The following is a 21,365-nucleotide window of genomic DNA, read 5'->3' on the forward strand; positions in this document are numbered from 1 at the left end:
TAAACACTGGCATGCGTCGGAAATGTACAGACCACAGATGCTCCAAATGAATCTGATATCTGTTAGTTAGAGAAGCTATAGACTATGCTGTAGATGACCCCTCCCAATATAGAAGGCCCCGACACTCTGTTCCCCGTCAACGGATGAACAATTTTTCATGCCGCCAACATCTACATAGGCATGAACCGATGTGTCTCTCTGACAAAAACTCAGCTACAAGGGTAAGGGAGCTAGGCTCCAACCTGATGAAACTGAAGATGACACGAACAATCTGGTATCACATTGCTGTGTACCAGCAACATAGAATCCAAGTATAAAAATATAATTGGAATCAAAAGGAAGTTTGGGGGCAGAAAGTGATTGGTGTATCAGAACAAGAAGGAAAGTGAAATATAGATGATATGTCAGTCTCTGTAATTCCAGAAAATTATCGTAATCTCAATCACACCACAAAATTTGTGTATTATCCAATCATGTAGCAAGATATTATAGTGAATAGTAAGTCAGACAAGCTAAGTTCTCATTCTTTAGCGAATATAAAGGAACCTTAACAAGGTCATCACACATGGTCTTCTTGGACTAGTAATGAATCCTATGTTAGCCATTTTGTTGACAGATTCCGATATCGAACCGACATCTCTATACCAGAACAGAGCATAGACAAGAACAAAGCGGACACGGAAAATAAAGCATCAGTATTACTCAAACACGTGTCGTACAGAAACACAAGATGAAAAATCTTAACCGGGATGCCTCATTGGTACGTATGGAAGAAAACTAATACACTGACCTGCTTCGAAAAATAAAAGAGACAGTCGTTCCTAATGAAGTGTGTGCTGAAATCAAGCAACGAAGGAAGAGTGGAAATAGCGAACACCCTAACAGTTCAGAACGGATGGAGCAAAGCTGAAGCACTAAAAAAAACTAGAAGAAAAAGTATCGGAAGCTACGACTCATCTACTCAAAAACAGGAAGACTATCCATGTTAGAGAAATGGATGAGGTTGTGACCGATGATGAAATTAACGAAGTAATCATTGCCAATGATATTCTTGATAATTACATTGGTTGTCCAAAACTATAGTCAAGTTTCATTTTCTTTCTGGGGAAAGAACGGAAATAGTGATTTGTTCGAAATTTCTCTTTGTAGAACCAATTGTGGTCTGAATTGAACAGTTTGTAGAATTTCAAAGTCAGCAAATCATAATCATTCTAGCCTGGAATTGTTCAATCCGTTGTGATGTCCGTTGTGATGAATAGATAAACAGTGACTGGACAGTTTCGATAGTTCTGAGATGCAATTGCGAAAATAGTGATTTAGGTCCTTTGCTGTGCAAATTTGCTTTGCTGCATATAGGATATGTTTGACAATTCCTTGTGCGTTTTAAATAATCTGGTTTTTACCCTGGAATTTATTAAAATTTATTTGTTTATTACACATTTATTGCCGTCCTATGAACGATTACCCTCAGATGTCAAACCCAGTGCAAAATGAAAGTGCAGGTAGTGAAAATAGAAATTACTGGGAATCAAACCAACGCAACGTTCAGATATCGATTGATTGTATGAGTAGAACGAACCACTCGTACTAACCAACCAACCACCATCTGACGTCTTTGGTATTTTTCTATTCATTGTTTCATGCTGTTCATAGATATTTTTTGCTAGAATACGTTGCTGATACGTGAACAGAAAGTCAGGAAAGAATGGAAAACAAAATTCAAATAACAATTTCATTCCCATCCGCTTGGAAGTTTTTATTTCCCCGCACTCGTATCTACCATTAACCTTCAAGTTTGAAATGTTTTTGAATACTATACCGATAAAATACATAATTACATGAGTATTCGCAAATTTTGTTTCAATGTCATCAGTTACCTTTCGAATTTCGATAAAAATATGATAAATACCTAAATGAACAGAAAATCCTTAACAGCAATAAATTTCATTTTTATCTTCAAGCTCGTCCAATTAGAAGTTCTAAAATTGAAAATAATCTGAAACGAACTCATTTTTGGTAATTGCATGAATAATCAATTTTCTCTAGCATAACAATAAGTTCTATATCATCAGTATAAATAGACATGACTGAAGATGTGTGTGTGTGTTCATTACCACTTCAGCTGAAAGAATTCAAATATGTTGTTCTGGTTTCTATTTTCTGTTTTACTATTGAGGGAAACTCTTGGAGCCGACATTGGTAAGAAATGATTATTCATCTCTAATGAATGCTACTGGTGAAACTATTCAAATGAAGTTCTTATGAATTAGTTTATTATCTTTTGGACAGTGTGATAAAATTATCAGCAGAACATGTAGAAAGTTCAACGAATGGTATTCAAATCTACCGCTAATGAACCTCAAGAAATTTATGCGAGTTTAGAACGATTTCAATATGTTTGGTAAATTAAAAAAAAAAACTTGATCACTGGCCGTTCACTTTCAAGCACTTCAAAATGCAGGTTTCGACTGCTTCTGTCGTGGGAGATCTGAATTGATTACGATCCAAATCTTCAAATGTTTGGATAGTCCTTTTAAACAATTCATCTCTCGAACACACGACAGGATCAGAGCCAAAGTTCAACCATATCCTCAGTGAGGCAAGTCTACCAGCAACCAGATGAAAATATAACATCCACGTGCTTCAAATGCTGGAAGGGCTGTCAGGTCGTAGCATCATGTGAAGACAATCTATCAACAGAACAATTGTCTGAAACTGAAATATATTAGAGTACCCAGTTCTCGATATCAGGCAACCACATGCTATCCAATTGAATGTCAAAAGCATTCTATTCTTTTCCTGCAGGAGAAGTAAACAAATATGTTGCAATTGATTTAACATTCTCTATGCATTTGAAGAAACTGAAGAAAAATTTCTCTTGGAAACCATTGAACACTGTAGAAAGTTCGATAACACCGGCAAAAAATTTATTCCATGAAGATTCCGCTTCCTTCGCTTCAAACTTCGACGAAATCATCAGCTTGCTTGGAAAATTATCCACCGGCCCTCTTAGCATTGCTGAATATACCGAAGATATTCAAAAACTCTTGAGAATTCTCACAAAAGTATATTTCTTTCATTCAGGATAACTGCGAAAAAAAATACTGAAACATCTTTGTTGTGAACTTTTATCGACCTCTAATCGCTTACCCTCTGAATTTGAAATCGATTTATCGCTAGGCACGCATTTAATGTTGATTTTACTCTTTCCTTATGAAAAATCTCCAATTCAGTTCACAATGTAATCTAAACGGGGTCGTTTCCCATCTTGAGATGGGATTAATAGGAAAGAACCACTCGTTATATGTCTTCAATAAATTAATTCATGGACAGTCAGAACGAACATATAATTGAAAAATGTATTACTCATTCCACTGAGTCAGATCAAAAAATTAGGAGCATATTGCGGAACTTCGATATACACACCATGAACCATAGAGGAGCAAAACAAATTTCACTCACAGTTGATCACAGCGATATTCCTCAAATATTCCATCCATTATCCAACATCTACAATGCCTTCTGTTGTCACATCTTCCTGAAACTATGAAGGACAAGAACGCTATCGAAAACATCTGGTTTTTTAATGGGCAAGTGGTGAAGGGCAAATTAATATATATTTCCAAAAATAACACAGACGATATCAATGTAGTGGACCGATGAACGCCATAAAATAACGTTTATTAGCAAAAAAGTCTTCAAAGGGTATAGAAAAAATATGTTTTCAAAATAGCAGAGGCGATTCATGGGCTATGTTCCAACCCTAAAACATTCCACGCCTGTGCCACAGGTATAACAATCTCAGTTCATCGATATTGCCAACTTGTTAGTAGACAACTCGAGTCAACTTCCAATGGATGAAAGAAACCTCAGAATTGGCATCTCTTCAGATTGAAGGTGACAGTGACAAACCTTTGAATTTTCGAATAACGATGGATGAATCTACCTTGTTCGATTGATGACCTATTTATTTTGTAGAAATTCGTATTAAATACAAAATAACTTTTGTGTGATTTCTACTAAGTTTTCATATTTGTTACGATCGGTTTCGGTTTGTTGAACAACATGTTTCCTGGAATATTCTTACTAGAAAATAATGTAACCCAGATCAGTTTTTCAATCGAGTTGACGGGAATATGGTTATTAGATATCTGTTTTATGATCTTCATTTGTTCTTGAACAGCCTTCTCTGATGACGGAACATAAATGTTCTATGTATCATTGATCTGAATGCCGATAGTTTATGTGATAATGGACTGAAAGAATCCATAGGGATTGAACACTCCTCAAAAGTGTTTTTTTCTATAGATGTTGAACTGAAATTTATCAATAATTTTTGTAATCGTGAGATCCAGGAGGTTAATTATATTGGTTTGTTCAATTTCGACGATGAATTTAATCTTAACGTAGAGGTTAGGTTAGGTTAGGTCCAAAGAGAGTGGGCCTATTTGACCCTCCACCGTAATCCGCGAAGGTTTATTGTGGCTCATACCTACTCACACTCGAGCAAATAAACTCATCTTCTGGTCTTTCAGGTCAGATGATAAGGGTACGGCAATGCCGAACCCCAACTAGGTAGGCACAAGGTATGTGCTCTGCTGTTTCATAATTTTCCAAACAGAGGCAGAGACTGTCTTCCGACAGTCCGAGTCTGTAAGATGTCCTGTTGGACATCGTAGTTCATCCCTACTGTAGTCCAACAACTGTTTGGTATCAAGCTTCGAAGGATGAATAAACTCATCGCGGAGAAAAATTATTTATCTCAACGGTGACCCTATTAGAAAGCCTGGATTTTGCAGGTGAAAATTTTATTCTTTTCAAAATAATTTTGTTTGAGATATTTATCAAAAAAGTTGTATTGTTCCTTAGTGATATATTGATTTGTATTCCTTTTATTCAGTATATCTATCAGCAGAGGAAGGCATTCGGTTGTTGAAGTAATTGGAAGCATGTTTTTCTCATTATTAGATACCAATTTAATGTTATTATTCAGCTTATTGGATAGGTTTCTGAAATTCATAACGGCGTTTGCTGGTGTAAAATTTGTTAGCTGAACTTAGAATTCAAGAATTTTGACAACTTACCGGTTGGAGCGTCAATGTAGGGTACCTCTAATCTGGTGTGTTTGCAATCTTCATGGAGTTTAATTAAACCGTACATCTCGGGGGGTTTGGAATTCATGCACGTTGTTTTCCCAACATCCTAGGGTGTGGGAAAGAGCATATTTGATTCTTCTAAGGTCTCAGTCTGGTACAGATATGTAGATGACATCCCCGTGGGTTTCGACGGCTCGAAGAGACAGATAAATAATTTTTTCAATTTCCTCAACACTCCTCCACAGTTGAAATTGAACAAAAAAAAGCATCAATTACCTGGATCTCACTTTTACAAAAATCAATAATCAATATCAGTTTAACATTTTGACATTAGAAAAACACTTTAATGGATTGTACATTTCCTATGGATTTTTTCAGTTTAGTATCACATAAATTATCGGCATTTAGGTACATAGAACATTTATCATTTCGTTATCAGAGAAGGCTCTTCAAGAAGAAATGAAGATTATAAAGCAGATAGCATCTAATAACCATATTCCCGTCAACTTAATTGAGGAACTGATCTCCAATAAAAACCAAAGATTGATCAGGAACGAACTATATCTAAATCATGAAGAACCTAATAAATATGCTAGCATAAGCTATTCGAGAAAGGTCTCTGAAAACATAAAAAACTATTTTTCAGAACTCAACATAATTACATCATTTACTAGTAAGAATAATTTAGCATACATGCTATTCAACGCAAATGCCAAATTTTCAACATAAGATACCGGGAGATGAAAAATAAGCTATATATGAACATCTACGAGAAATAAACTCCACAATATGAAAAGAAAACATGAAAATTATCCATACGTTCTATAAAGGAAGGGAGATGAATTTGTTGGAAGCATTGAAAATCAATATATTGTATATAAACCTTAACTCAAAACCCTCAATGATCAAGTAGAACTATGCATCCCTCCCCTTTTGAATTTGTGAATTTTGACAACTAGTTTAGAATTCATTGATAGCTCAAAAAACCACAATTAGGTTTTTGGGTATCAATAGAAGATAAATAGTTATTGTTGTAGTATTGACATTGATAATTCAGGTAACACGTGTTATTTCAGGTACCTATTGCTGGTACCTGAGTGTATCACTGTTTATTCAAGGACAAAATGTATCAGTTCACTTGAGAATAATGTAATAAACCAAAACCGAACTAGTCGTAATAAATAAAAAACTCAGTAGAAATCAGACTAAAGTTTTTTTCTTTATCCTATATTCAAACCAATCTACCTCTGGACCTTCAACTTCAGTCAGCTATGCATAAAGTATTTGCTTACCGACAGAAGTTTTTAGCAATATTTTTGGACATCAAAGCGTTTGATACTGTTGGGAAACGAAATGTTTTTATAGAACTGAGTCAGTGGTATATTCAAGAAAACGTGTTGGCATTCATATCAATTTTTTTTTTTAATTTATCTGAAGCCAAGGCTACAGAAAACAAATTGCGCAAGGGAGTGTTAGTCTCCTTATTACAATCGATGATATCCTGAAGAATATCAGAAACCCAGTCAAAAGTATATGTAGAAAATCTAGTACTATGTCTCAGAAGAAATCAATCCAAAAACGATCTATAAGCTGTTGAAATGTGATCTGATTGAACTGGATTCACATTTCCCACAACACAAAATGTATATTATCTATTCAACAGTAATACCTTGAGACCTCAAAATTTCATCGATGAATTTCCATTCTTCAACGAAAACTTTTTTATTCAGCAATAGATAAACACTCTTGTGTTAAATAAACACTCTTGTGTTTATCTATTGCTGAACAATAAACACTCTTACGTTTATCTATTGCTCGTTGATCGGTTGCTATTGCTGAAAAATAACAAAATTTGGGTTTGAAAAATGGAGATTCATTTGAGAAAAGTTTTAGGTAGAGTGGTATTCGTAAAGATTATTTTCTGAAATTATCCCAACTGAATGCGTCGATATAAGAACAACATATCAATTCTCAAATTGAATGAATTTCATCACCTGAATAACAGGAAATATCAGCAAGAGTATATATTTGAAAGTACAATGTTCGAACTAACCTCGCATTCGTCAACAATAGCCGAACGACCGACAGCCGACCAACTTGATGCTGCGAAATGCATCAGCAATACGTCGCGTATTCTTTTCGATTTCACTGAAATTCACTGAAATGTTTCCATTAGGATCGGAAATGTCCCATTATATAAATAAGTTTTGATTATGACCTAGAGATATCATACATGAATTGTTGATATGCAAGAAGGAGTTTTATTTGTAGGAATGTTGTTTTATTTTTGTGAGTTTATGTGAATCAATGAAGTGTGGCAATTCCATTTTCATTTATATCGGTCAGACGAAAAGAAGCATTGGTACCTGCCTTGTCGAGCACAAGCGGAATTGCAGATTGGGATAGACGAAGGAGTCTGCCGTCACTGAACATGCACTGTCCAACGGAGAACACAAGATTCTTTTCGAAACTACCGAGAGGCTAGCAACGTCGAATCATTATTCAACAAGAATGTATTTAGAAGCCATAGAAACATGAACACCAAGAGAACTACAACAGGAAGAAAGAGGGAACATATTTACCAAATACCTGGCAGACAGCATTGAAATGCACCAAAACAAATTTATGGCACCATTGCACTGCCATCATGCGACTTATACCGTACCAAATTCAATAAATCTGAAATCACTCCCAGTCTACAAATCTAGAAAGGTTAATGTAGTCAAGCTGCTGGAAAATAATTCCATGAAAATCAAAAAATGAATAGATAGTACTTTTTGATCATTCCCATATTGATTTCAATTTAAGAGCCACCGGTATAGAGCTGTTTAGGCCTATTGGGCATCGTAAGCTTCCCAAACTTCTGCTACCGCAGTTGTCAGTTGATTGGTCAAACCATCAACACTGACATAAAAACTTGACAAGTTGACTTGGGTGTCACACCAATAGGTGTGACACCCAATGAACCTAGTGCAGTATCAAAAATGATGTTAAAAAGTAATCCTGTACAAAGACGAAACAGGAATGACAGGAATGATCAAATCATTTTAGATTATTTCGGAAATAATCCTAATGCCAGTATAAGGAATGCCACTTTAGATTTGAATATTCCACGAGAAACTATTCGGAGATGTCTCAAGACGAAGAATATTAAACCTTTCAAGCCAAAATTTTCACACACACTTCAAGAAGGCGACGAAGCAAGACGCCTGAAATATTGTTTATGGGCCCAAGGGAAATATTTAAACAATAGAAATTTCCTAAAAAATATTTTATATACCGACGAAGCCACTTCCACCACAAATGGAGTAGTGTCGTCATAGAATTGTCGCTATTGGGCAGCGGATAATCCTTACTGGGTAATAAACTGTAAAAGCCAGTATTCCCAAAAAATCAACGTCGGGTGTGGGATATTGAACGAACGAATTATTGATCCTTTATTTTTTGCGCAGAGGTTTATAGAATTTTTAAACACAGAGTTTTGGGATGCTAGTCACGAGCTGCCAATCAATAAACGATCAAATTCAATTATCCAGTTAGATGGGTGTTCAGTTCATTATGGCAGAGCTGTGAGGCAATGGCTTAACGAACATTTTCCAAACCGATGTATAGGCCGTGGTAGTCCGTTTATAGAGTGGCCACCCAGATCTCCAGACCTCACAGTTTTGGACTTTTTTCTCTGGGGACTTTTCACACAAAAGGTTTACAAAAACCGCTCACAATCACTTCCACTCATCACTGAGTAAATATCAAGAATACACACATATCTACATAGATGCTTTCAAATCGAAGAAGAAATCCAGAAAACGTTAATTTTAACAGACTCTTTAAGTTTCCTGCAAAGTATACGGAAAATATATACTGATCACCTTCTGACAAGATCCATCAAAGAGTTTACTCACTCAATTACGGAAGTTTCCAGAAGGCTACAATTCATGTGGGTACCGTCACATGTCTAGAGTGACGGTGCGACAAAATCGCACGTGAAACCATCAATAAACCAACAATTTAAGAACAAGAAAGAGTACATTATGTTGACCTGAAAGCATACATGAAAACTGTGGTTTTTAATTACTGGTCATCTATATGGTCAATATCTAAAATGAAATTGAAAGAATTTAAAGATGACATCAAGCCATGGAAAGACATCCTCAAATAACGAAAACAGTAAATCATAATGACTCGTTTGCGTACTCTACATATAAAATATACTCACGAACACTTACTGAAAGGGAAAGAAGAAAAAATATGTTATACGTATGGGGTGCCAATTTCAGTTAAACATTTTATGGTGGAGTGTCCGATGTTCGTGGATGAATGACTGAAGTACAATATTAGTGCAAATATAAAAAAAGCTCTTGGTGTGAACTGCAACTTCACAAACATACTCGGATTCCTTTCTGAAATTGATTTACTCAACAAATTGTGAAATCCCAAGTACCAGACAACCTCCCTTTCCCCGGTGTTATCTGAATTTTTTTAAAAATACTATTGTTAATGATAATGTTTTGTATGTGTATATATATTTTCCTATGTTACTAATAACCCTTGTGGTGGATGCAACGATATTTCTAAAAAAAAAAAGAAGTTATGTCACCCAAATCGCGCAGGAAGTACGCGCGTACACGCCATTACAGAAAATGCGCAAAAAATGTGCGCTTCAAATGACATGGCAGAAATGAGAGCTTCAGTTTCAGTTGATACGTCAAGAAGAGTATTTGACCACGCCATTGAAGATGACTGCCGCCGTTGCAGTTGGAGATTATAACCAAAGAAAACCACGGCAAAACCCGAAAACGAACTAGAACATTGACGCCAGGCGTCATTTTTTATTTCGGTCTCTGATATATGTTCATTGTATTGATGAGTTTTCTTTGATTAACACATTCATTTGAGATGTCTGTCTCGGTGAAGAAAGGGTCTAGTTACTGTCATAATCATTATACCAAACTGAAGCTATAAATGCCTATAGGAGCGTTATATTTCCAAAATTCAGTCACAATAATATTTGAATATACAATTCTATTGGTGCAAGTTGATTAAAACAGTGACAGTGATTGAAAATGTGAGAATGATGCATAGCTGGATCCCAAGAATTACATATGATTTAAGAATGATAACACCTAGATATTAATTTCATGACTGTCAGTTTTATCGCTGTTGCGAAAAAGCATCATTTTCTGGCTGTTAAACTTTGTTTTGGTGACCCAGCCTTCATTTTTTTTTTCATTTTATCGGTTTGAAGATAATGATCTCGGAAAAAATTGATGGAACCATATCATTTCTCGAACTATATGTCGAACAGTTGGACTTGGCCAATGAAAATTCAAAGATTGATTATTCAACGATGGGGCCATACGAAAATCTTACTTGAGTCGCTGGAGAACAACCTCTTAGTTTTCGCCGAGTTCATTTATCTTTAACTTATGCTGCAAATATACCAATGATATTGAACACCCTCCTGATCATTACGTATACTCAAAAAGGTTCTCTCAAATGTTCGACCAGAATAAAAATCTTCTGACACCGTAGCTTTCTCGATGTTCGTGAAACAAGTCTAGAAATTAGAAATGTTTGTGAAAATTGTTTTCATTATTGTCATGGATAGTGTTATTGGTTTTCATCAAGTAACGGGACTTGTGATGCACTGTTTGAAAACTTTTGAACCTTGTTAATTTTTTATAGTTCTGAAAAGACCCTCTGATTCACCGAAATACGCCATGGTTTCAAATATTGAGTTTATAACATATCTTATACACTGTGTCCAAGATAAAAATGAACAGCATGGGGATATCGGAAATGGTAAGTGATACGGGGTCGATTGAATCAGAAAAAAGTAGCGCATTTATGTGCCTAATAATATTCCATTTAGAAAGTTTCAATTTTCAGGGTAGTTTCGGAGATATCCGAGAAAAACCGAAATTCAAAAATTTCATTTTTAATTTTCACCTAGCTTCATTTTCAAAGGAAATGTAAAATGAATAGCACTTTGCCATGGCTACTTTCTAAGGACTACACGATAACATAAGCAGAATTTTCCGCGACGTTTCGTCTTTTAGAAAACATCATCAACTTTATATTTTTATATGGGCCGAAACTAAAGTATACCCTTTATACGACTCCATTTTTTATTGTGAATACAGCACCCTATCACACAATATGATTTCATAACCATTTCTCGTGCAAAATGAAAAGTGATTACTCAATCTGCTTTTCTTCAATTTTAGATAGTACGCGCTTTAAAAAATTACACATAATATTCTCTTGTTATTATAATACTGTTGTTTTTTGACATTACCGTTCCTAATTTTACATCTTGTTACCTACCTAATACGAATACTGAAAAATTGTATATGTTGTCATGTTACATTATTTTGTGCCGAAGAAATTGTGCGTGCGTACTCTAATAGATATCCAGAGAGGCGACAACCTGGTAAATCATTATTTAGGGTTGGAATTCTCGGTACGAATGTGAATGGGCCTTTTATCTATCAAAACAATTTACCAAAAGATCGGTACATAAATTTGTTAGTAAATGATTTGGAAGACGCTCCAGATAGTTTGCCTTTTGCGGTTACTCGCAGCTGTTAGTTTCAACAAGATGGTGCTCCAGCACATAACGCTAGAATGGTTTGTGATTATCTGAACAGTCGCTTCCCAGGACAGTGGATTGGTGCTCATAATGATACATTCTGGCCTGCAAGGTCCCCCCACTATACTTTTTCCTTTGGGTATATATCAAGAATCAAGTTAACTCTCACAATTGTCAAAATGAAGAAGATTTGCTAAGATTGGTTACTGCATCCTTTAACAATATTGTTTCGAATATGTTAGCTCAAGTTTTAAATTCGTCTTAGAGACGAGCGTACATGTGCTTAGAAAATAACGGCGGTTATTTGAAAACTTATAAGTTTCTGTTCATTTCCTATAATACATATGAGCTCCTTGTCATTATATTACGATTACATTTTATAAACTAAACTTTTGATATTGCGACTCTTCTTTGTATTCAATAACGCAAAAGTTCCGGCAAGTGGTAAGTTAAAATTCATTATAAATAAGAGTAATCAGTTTACTTCATATATCAGCGCGTACTATCTAAAATTGAAGAAAAGCAGGTTAAGTAATCAATTTTCATTTTGCGCGAGAAATGGTTATGAAATCATATTGTGTGATACGTTGCTGTTATCACAATGAAAAATGGAGTCGTATATAGGGTATACTTCAGTTTCGGCCTATATAAAAATATAAAGTTGATGATGTTTTATAAAAGACGAAACGTCACAGAAAAATTCTGCCTACGTTATCGTATAGTCCTTAAAAAGTGGTCATGGCAAAGTGTTTTTTTTTACATTTCCTTTGAAAATAAAGCTAGGATAAAATAAAAACGAAATTCTCAAAATTTCGGGTTTTCTCGGATATCTCCGAAACTACTCGGAATATTGAAACTTTCTATATGACATATTATTGGGCATATGAATACGCTACTTTTCTCTGATTCAATTGACCCTGTATCATTTACCGTTTCCGATATTCCCATGCTGTTCATGTACAAGCAGCTGTTCGTGTTGTGAGAAACATTGTCGACGACTTTGAGAATGGTCAGCATAGCGCTGTAACTCTGTGTGACTTGAGTAAGGTATTCAACTGTGTCTCTCACCACTTACTACTTCATAAAATGAATGAATAGGGGGTTAGAGGTGTGGCTCGCTCCCTTCTCACATCGTATTTACAAAATCGACCTAGGAGACAATAGAACGTCTACTTTAGAGCCTATAGTAAACGGTGTTCCACAAGGATCTGTGCTGGGACCTCTCCTATTTATAATATTCAAAGATGACCTTTTTGTCCAAGTTCTGCCCCATAAATGTGTTGTTTATGCCGATGACACATCTATTGTCTGCTCAGACGAAAATTGCAAAAATTAATTGAAAATTTCTGAACTTGCTGAAATCCAAGCTGAAAAATGGTTCAATGCGAATCTTCTCAAACTTAATATAGGAAAAACCCACAGACTGATATTTCCTTCCAATAACATGCTTTTGGAAGGAAAAACAGCCCAATTACTTGGTATAACTTTGGATGACTCCCTTAATTGGACATGTCATATTGAAGAATTAAATACGGAATTATACAAATATCTGTTTCTGTTGAGGCACATGAGGAATTTTGTTTCTATTGACACTCTTCTCGCTGTCTACTATGCCTTTTTCCACTCGTTCATTAGCTACGGGACACTTCTTTGGGGTAATTCTGCTTCTGCTGGAAAGATATTTGTAACACAGAAAAAAGCAATAAAGATACTTTCTAATGCGGAATATCGGGATACATGTCGTCCATTATCCAAAAAATTAGGAATCATGACTCTTCCATCGATTTTCATTTTTCAGTCACTGCTGGAGATACATACAATTAAGGGCACTCTTTTAACTAACTCCCACTTTCATAACTATGAAACACGTGGTGCTAATCTTATACGACCTGCTAAATTCAATCTACAGAAATCTTCCAAGAAGTCCTTATATGTTAACCTATACAATTTCTTGCCAACTACAGTCAAGAACTTATCACAGACACGTTTTAAGAAGGGTATAAAGAAATTCTCATTGATGAAGGCATTTATAGTATAGATGAATATATGACTGCTTCCATGGTAATGCCCGGATTTATGTTTTGAACGAAAGTGCGTGTAATAATATCTTTCAAAAATTTTATTGTATTTTGTTATACAGTGCTGCTTGTAATAATGTATTTTAAAAAGTATTTTACCCCTTTTGGGTGCCTTGTGTTTTCGTTATACTGTAGTGTTTATGTTTTTATTTCATTTAGGTATTATTCAATTTCAAATATTTGATTTATCAACTGACTTGCATATACGTAGTCAAATAAACTATCTATCTATATATCTTATCTTGGACACAGTGTATATTATACTTCTAATTCTTCTATAATCAGGATACCAATCGAATGTATATCAAATGTTAGTATGTAATCCAAGACATATTTTCAGTACAACACCATAATTTTTTCAACTTACTAGCTCCTCCAATTTTAAAATCTGTATATAGTTTATTTTGAATTCAATTGCTTTATTTATTTCTCTAGAAGATTCCCACTTTTCTTGTATAAAGATCGGGAAGTTACCTTTCTTTTCCGAAAATTATACTTTTCTGAAAATATACCCCTTTTGAGTTATAATATCACTGTAACAAAATTCACAAACTAGCGAAAAATGTGTTACACACAACTTGCAAAGCGATTTGCCGATGGATATTTTTGTAAAATATATTTCTTTGAACTTTGAAACCACATTGTGTCTATTACGGAGATAACGACAAACGATTTCTACCACGGGCTTATATGAATGATAAATTACTAAAAATCTTGTCTCTTTCAGAATTGTAATGGCAAGGCTATAAAGGTAACATATGAGGTGTCTAGAAGCACTCTGAGCATGAAATATCTCCTGTAGAGAATAAAGTATGTCCGCCAACGAGATGACAGTCTTTTCAGATTTTTTTTTCATCCTCAAACGTATTCAAAGGTGAACAGGAATAGGAATAGGTGAACATCCATTAGGAATACACGACCCATTACTTAATGAAGATTATCCATACTATTCATGATAATAAACAATTTTAGGTAATGAAATCGGCCAGAACTTCATGAAAATTCATAAGGTAGTCAAGTAACACTTTATCGTGAGATTTACACGGAATAGTTCATGAAACCGCAACACGGTGAGCATTTTTTGAGGCCTGCGAAATGAAGTAATTTATATACACAAAAAAATTAATGGCGCAATAAATGTTGAAATTGGAGTCCTTCCATTTCGAGATATTTTTGAACTCGGTTTTTCAAATTATTTATTGCCCTCAACACATTTATTGGCTGCATTGTTGCAAAATCATTCAAAATCCTCAATCTTGAGTCTTGCATATTTTCTATCTATCTACCAGTGTAAATCCTAGTTTTCAATGTCCCCCATAGAAAATAGTTCAGAATAGAAAGATCTGGTAATCTTGCAGGCCATTATATTGGCCCAGTATTTGTCTCGAAATGGAAGGACTCCAATTCGAACATTTATTGCGCCATTTTTTTTGTATAATTCACAAAATTATAATCAAATATTACCAAAACAAAAAGAAATATAAAATAGAATATAATTTCTCAGTATGAAGTGAACGTCTACGATCCAAAAACTACAACAATAAATACAGGTCCGTACTTGAAATTTCAAAGATGGGGGTGGCCCAAGTCAGATGACACCCTGTATAAAAAATTCATAGACATATTCTAATAGCCCACATCAAGTGCCAATAGCAAAATGTGGACAGATTTTCAATATGTCCGTAAATAAAGAAGATATAGGCAAAATAATAATTTGGGATTTTGTTGTTTTTCCTGTATATCTACAGAACCGAAAGAGCTATATTCGATTTTACATCATTGAATAGGTCTCTAAAATACGCAACTTTGTCATGATTCAACCGACAGTCTATTTCTTATCTTTTACGAGATTCCCATGTACAGAAATGTATTTCAATATCGCTATTTCATATCATATCAATATTTCAATAGTGATTCAAGATGATTATAGTTACACATCAAACAATTAAACATATAAACGTCAAGTTTAAAAGCCGTTCTGCTCCATAATGGTAACGAAAGACCCTCTATTCCTATTGCACATGTAGCTGCCATGAAGGAAACACACGAAAGTATGTCATTTATTCTAAATGCAATAACCTATAATACGTATGTGGCAAATATGTGGTGACCTAAAAGTCATAGGACTAGGTCTTCAGGGCGGATTTACGAAGTTTTGCTGTTTTCTCAGCCTTTGGAACAGTAGGGCCACACAGAGCTCTTATCAAGTAAAAGAATGGCCTCAGAGTGATAAGAATATACCTCTTGTTAATCCCAAAAACGTTTTGTTACCTCCATTACATATTAAACTGGAGTTGATGAAAAATATCTGCATTAGACAAAGAAGGTGATGTGTTTAAATATCCTGAACACGTTTTTCCAAAATCAAGTGATGTAAAGCTCAAGGAAGGTATTGGACCACAAATTACGAACCTACTAAGTGATCAACAGTTCAATCAAAAATCAAGTATTGTTGAATTAGCTGCGTGGAGTTCTTTCGAAAAAATTATTTCGGAGTTTTTAGGAAAGAAGAAAGTAGAAAATTACGAAACACTTGTAGAAGAACTACTTGAGAACTTCTGCAGAATGGGATGTCCCATGTCTCTCAAAATCCATTTCTTGCACTCCCATTTAAATTTTTTCCCAGAAAATTTGGGTGCTATCAGTGACGAACAAGGGGAAAGATTTCAACAAGACATTCTGATAATGAAGCAACGTTACCAAGGCAGATGGAATGCAGCAATGATGTGGGATTACTGTTGGTTCTTTATGAGGGAAAACGATGAAACATATAAACGAAAGTTAACATTTCCAAAAAGGTTATGCACAAATTAGTTCATTTGAATGTTTTCATGTGTATTGTAAATAAAGTCTGTTGTCCTCAAAATATATTATTTTTTTGTATAAAATAAAAATAACCATAACTCAAGTCGCAGTCAGGGTGCTTTGAACTCTCATATATATGAACTCCATTATGATATTAGTCGCAATTTTTCTTCTCATTTGTTGGCTAGTAGTTTCAGAATTCCATAAAAACAATTGAATATATGAGTGCTAAATTTTTTGTTGGTCGTTCAATAGGGAATTTTATTGTTTCCTTTCATTGGTTTGTATAGATTCCTGTGGGTTGGATTTTTGTTTTTCAATTTAGATTTTTCTTGTGTTCTGAAATTAGCGTTTTTTAATTTCTAGAAGTTTTTACTGCATAAACTTCTTAATAATTCCGAACGCAGCAAATTGATGAATGTATCCCATAATGATTTGGAAACTTGCTCAGATATATAGGTTCTGGTAATATCTAGTCACTTTTTGAAGTGAAAACTGTAGAAAGAAGTAAGAAACGATTCACCAAGCCAAGCCCTATGACAGTTTTCTGGTTTTTTCTCGATCCCATAGATGACATCTTTGGAAGAACTATCGTCATCACCACTTATATATAGACCAATATTTTTTTGTTTTCAAAAGCAGGTCTCACACGACTGATAGATTTTTAAAATTTGCAGGTGGATCGATATCGACCGGAAATTTATTTCTAGGAACTGAGAAAGTAAATATTGGTTATCATTCCAACAAACATTTTTTTTTTAAATTCTAAATGTTTTTCAGGTTACTCGTGATGAAGCAGAAAAACTTTGTAAGATGCAGTCGATGGAACTTGTGAGCATTCAGAATCCTGAGAAAAATAAAGCCATATTTGAATTGTTGCAAAATAATGGTGAGTACGATTTAATAAATCATGTATACAGGGTGTCCCTGGATTTCCTCTTTTCCTCTCGGGAATGTATAGATGGGGTCCAAATATCACCAGTACTTCATATAACTTTTTTTCCTAAAAGTCTTCATAACCAAGTTACGGGCCCTCGAAGTTACAAAATGAAAAATGTTTTTCTTTGATAACTTTTCAAGTGAATATTCAAAATCATCCAAATTTTGGTAATTGACTGAACAAATGAATTCCGTCGATGAGCTTTCATGCAGGAGTCAGTTGTTTTGCTACAAAGTCAGGAACGGACTACCCCCGATGGTCCACACACCAAAACTTTGAAATGACAGATATTTTTCAATATTTTTCAACAAAATAAGGTTACTTGGACAATTTTATGAATAAAAGTACTCGTGTGGAAAGTCGATCGGAGCAACGAGTCTTGATAAAAATGTAGTTCTACTCGACGACATCAAACCTGCTCGTCCACCATTATTTGAAATGAATAATTATCAAAGCAGAAATAATAATGATAACGTTAATTCAACAACATTTATAACAGGAATAATACAAAGTATGCTAAAATGAAGTCGTAAACAAAAAGTACAGTACCTATATGGAAGTTTAAGTCACAATTGTGATAGCAGATATTTTTTCAAAAGAAATATCAAGTTCTGTAGATTCGTGGTGTTTTTAAACTAACAAGCTACTCTACTATGAAATATCGAATTCATTCCATATTTTGTATGTACATAATACGTGTGGAATAATCACGTTTCGTGTTGATCAGTTATCTGAATCTCATGAAACTCAACATTCGAATGTTTCAAATTCTTCTTCACAGCTAAACTGTTGAGGAGTTTCACTGATAATTATAATTTTATGGGAGAAATTCTTTAACACGAATCTAAATTTAGCTGAAAAAACGCACATCGGAAAAAATATTTACTATAATAATAAAAAGCAAACGAATGAACTACAAAAACGGCTGCACATGATCAGGTGAAAAATATCCAGGGAATAATTATGTTCCATTTCTTTCACAGATGTTGACAAAAAAACCTTTCAGAAAGTTTTGATAAAAAATGAGAAACTGGAATGCGATTTTGTTTTGTTGAGTGGTGCGTTGTCATATGACTATCATTGTATTGTCAATATTCTATAGGATATTTTGATTTTTTTTGATATGGCCGAACAGTTTACATTCAATGAATATGCAGATATGCATGTATTTTATAGACGAGCATTTTGTAATGCTGCAGAAGCTAGTCGTCTGTATTCCGAGCATTTTCCCAATCGAACGGTACCGTCAAGAGAAACATTCGAGCGTGTCGATCGCAGCTTGAGGGAGACAGGTATGTAATAATTGATAATTAATTTGAGCACGTTGTTTTATTTCGATATTATTGTAGGTACAGTTTTGCCAAAACGAGGTGGTGAGGGCGCTCCTAGGACTGTACGTACCGTTGTATTGGAGGAAAATATTTTGGAAGCCGTCGCTGATGATCCTTCAATGAGCATCAGAAATCTATCAGAACAGTTCCATACATCCAAGTCCACTATTCATAGAATAATTAGGGAACAACTGCTCCACCCATTTCACATCCAGAAGGTACATGCCATGACACCTCAAGATTTTCCAGCACGACTGGAATATGCCAATTGGTTCATGGATAGGCAAAGAGAGGATATGACTTTTATTAATCGAGTTTTATTCACTGATGAAGCAGGTTTCAGTAGAGATGGAGTTATCAACTCTCATAATCTCCATATATGGGCCGAAGAAAATCCCCATGGGATATTGCAAACCAAACACCAACGGAAATTCAACGTGAATGTTTGGGCTGGTATCATAGGAAACCATCTTATAAAACCATTCGTTCTACAGGACCGATTGAATGGAGAACATTATTTGGAGTTCATTCAGAACGATTTGAATGGACTTTTGGAACATGTTCCATTGCAAACCCGAAGAGATATGTGGTTTATGCATGATGGCGCTCCTCCTCATTTTAGTTTGATTGTGCCTGACCATCTGAACCATATTTTCCACAATAGATGGATTGGTAGAGGTGGGCCATATTCATGGCCATCGCGGTCTCCGGATTTAAATCCATTGGATTTCTTTCTGTGGGGGCATCTAAAAAGCCTTGTTTACGCTACACCTATTCACACAAGAGATGCATTGTTGAATAGAATAACATTACATTGTGAAGCCATACGAAACGACCCTGGAATGCTATTTCAAGTACAGAGAGGGTGTTTTCGCAGACTGAGAAAATGTATAGAGAGAGAAGGTGGTCATATCGAGCAGTTTCTGTAGCGGATTTTTCATTTCTGTTTGCTCTTGAGGCTCTTGAGTTTCGTTAGTTAAACGTGTTTGCATTATAAAAATTCGTTATGAACATTTTACCTATCATTTCCATTTTCCTTAAAAACTAATATTTTCGAATAATGGTAGACATCTCAGGATAAATGTTATTGAATTAACGTTATCATTATTATTTCTGCTTTGATAATTATTCATTTCAAATAATGGTGGACGAGCGGGTTGATGTCGTCGAGTGAAACTACATTTTTATCAAGACTCGTTGCTCCGATCGACTTTCCACACGAGTACTTTTATTCATAAAATTGTCCAAGTAACCTTAATTTGTTGAAAAATATTGAAAAATATCTGTCATTTCAAAGTTTTGGGGTGTGGACCATCGGGGGTAGTCCGTTCCTGACTTTGTAGCAAAACAACTGACTCCTGCATGAAAGCTCATCGACGGAATTCATTTGTTTAGTCAATTACCAAAATTTGCATGATTTTGAATATTCACTTGAAAAGTTATCAAAGAAAAACATTTTTCATTTTGTAACTTCGAGGGCCCGTTACTTGGTAACGAAGGATTTTAGGAAAAAAAAAGTTATATGAAGTACTGGTGATATTTTGACCCCATCTATACATTCCCGAGAGGAAAAGAGGAAGTCCAGGGACACCCTGTATATCAACAGATTAACTGACATTGAACTATTTTTGGAGTGGAATTATGATCAATATATCAGATATTTTTCAATACTATATACTTGAATGCAATCGTATTCAACATTTGTTTAAGTTTAGTTAACAAAGTTTCTTGATGAATGCCTAATGTATTAGAATTCTGAGTGAATTTTCATTGGAGAAAACAATATCCTGAATGATAGGTCGTGATCGAACGGAATTTACATATGTCACAAATGGGATTTGAACCTTCATGCGAGCGCTTTCGATAGCTGTCTGTGCTTTCATTTCATCTTCAAGGGTCTACTCAAACTTTGATGCAAAAATTTAATGAAAAATAGCTTTCGGAACCATATCATCCATTACTAAATTATTTTCGAAACTTGAAGATAGAACTCCTATTAACTTTCATTTAATGTACATACTACATTTAATGTAAAAATGGCTTTCAGAACTATATTAACCATTAATAAATTATTTTGGAAACTCAAATATAGAACTCCTATTAACTTCCATTCAATAAACATACTACATTTAATGTAAAAATAGCTTTCAGAACCATATTAACAATTAGTAAATTATTTTCGAAACTCAAAGATAGAACTCCTACCAACTTTCAATCCCATTCAATCTATTCCATTCCATGTTCAAATTGTGGTAGTGAATATATTGGTCAAACGTCAAGACTACTCAAAGACAGAATCAGTTCGCACATAAAAGTGATAGTAGATTACTACGTCCTGAGAGATGTGCTCTCACTAATCAGGTCTTCAAAGAATATCGTAAAATGGACTATAATTCAACTAAAATTTTATCAATTGAAAGAAATACATCTGAAAGATTGTTTTTAGAAATGTCATTCATACTTCAATCGAATAATTGCCTTAATAGAAGATCAGACATTGATCACCTCACTGAAATCTATGCC

The 21,365-nt window shown here is 34.7% G+C and overlaps 1 protein-coding gene across 1 annotated transcript in view; it reads left to right on the plus strand.

Annotated features, from left to right (window-relative positions):
* Positions 1–2,084: 2,084 nt before the first annotated feature.
* LOC111511292 (macrophage mannose receptor 1) overlaps positions 2,085–21,365 on the plus strand; it is a 38,365-nt gene continuing 19,084 nt past the window's right edge. The window contains exons 1-3 of the mRNA XM_023167307.2: positions 2,085–2,199; positions 17,249–17,292; positions 17,352–17,460. Of these exons, the coding sequence (XP_023023075.2) occupies positions 2,139–2,199; positions 17,249–17,292; positions 17,352–17,460 (214 nt within the window). The 5' untranslated portion in view covers positions 2,085–2,138. The remainder of the gene's footprint in view (positions 2,200–17,248; positions 17,293–17,351; positions 17,461–21,365) is intronic.

This window comes from Leptinotarsa decemlineata, unplaced genomic scaffold, assembly GCF_025532065.1.
Source record: "Leptinotarsa decemlineata unplaced genomic scaffold, Ldec_3_MD MMD2_P_RNA_scaffold_2, whole genome shotgun sequence".
Classification (NCBI taxonomy): Eukaryota; Metazoa; Arthropoda; class Insecta; order Coleoptera; family Chrysomelidae; genus Leptinotarsa; species Leptinotarsa decemlineata.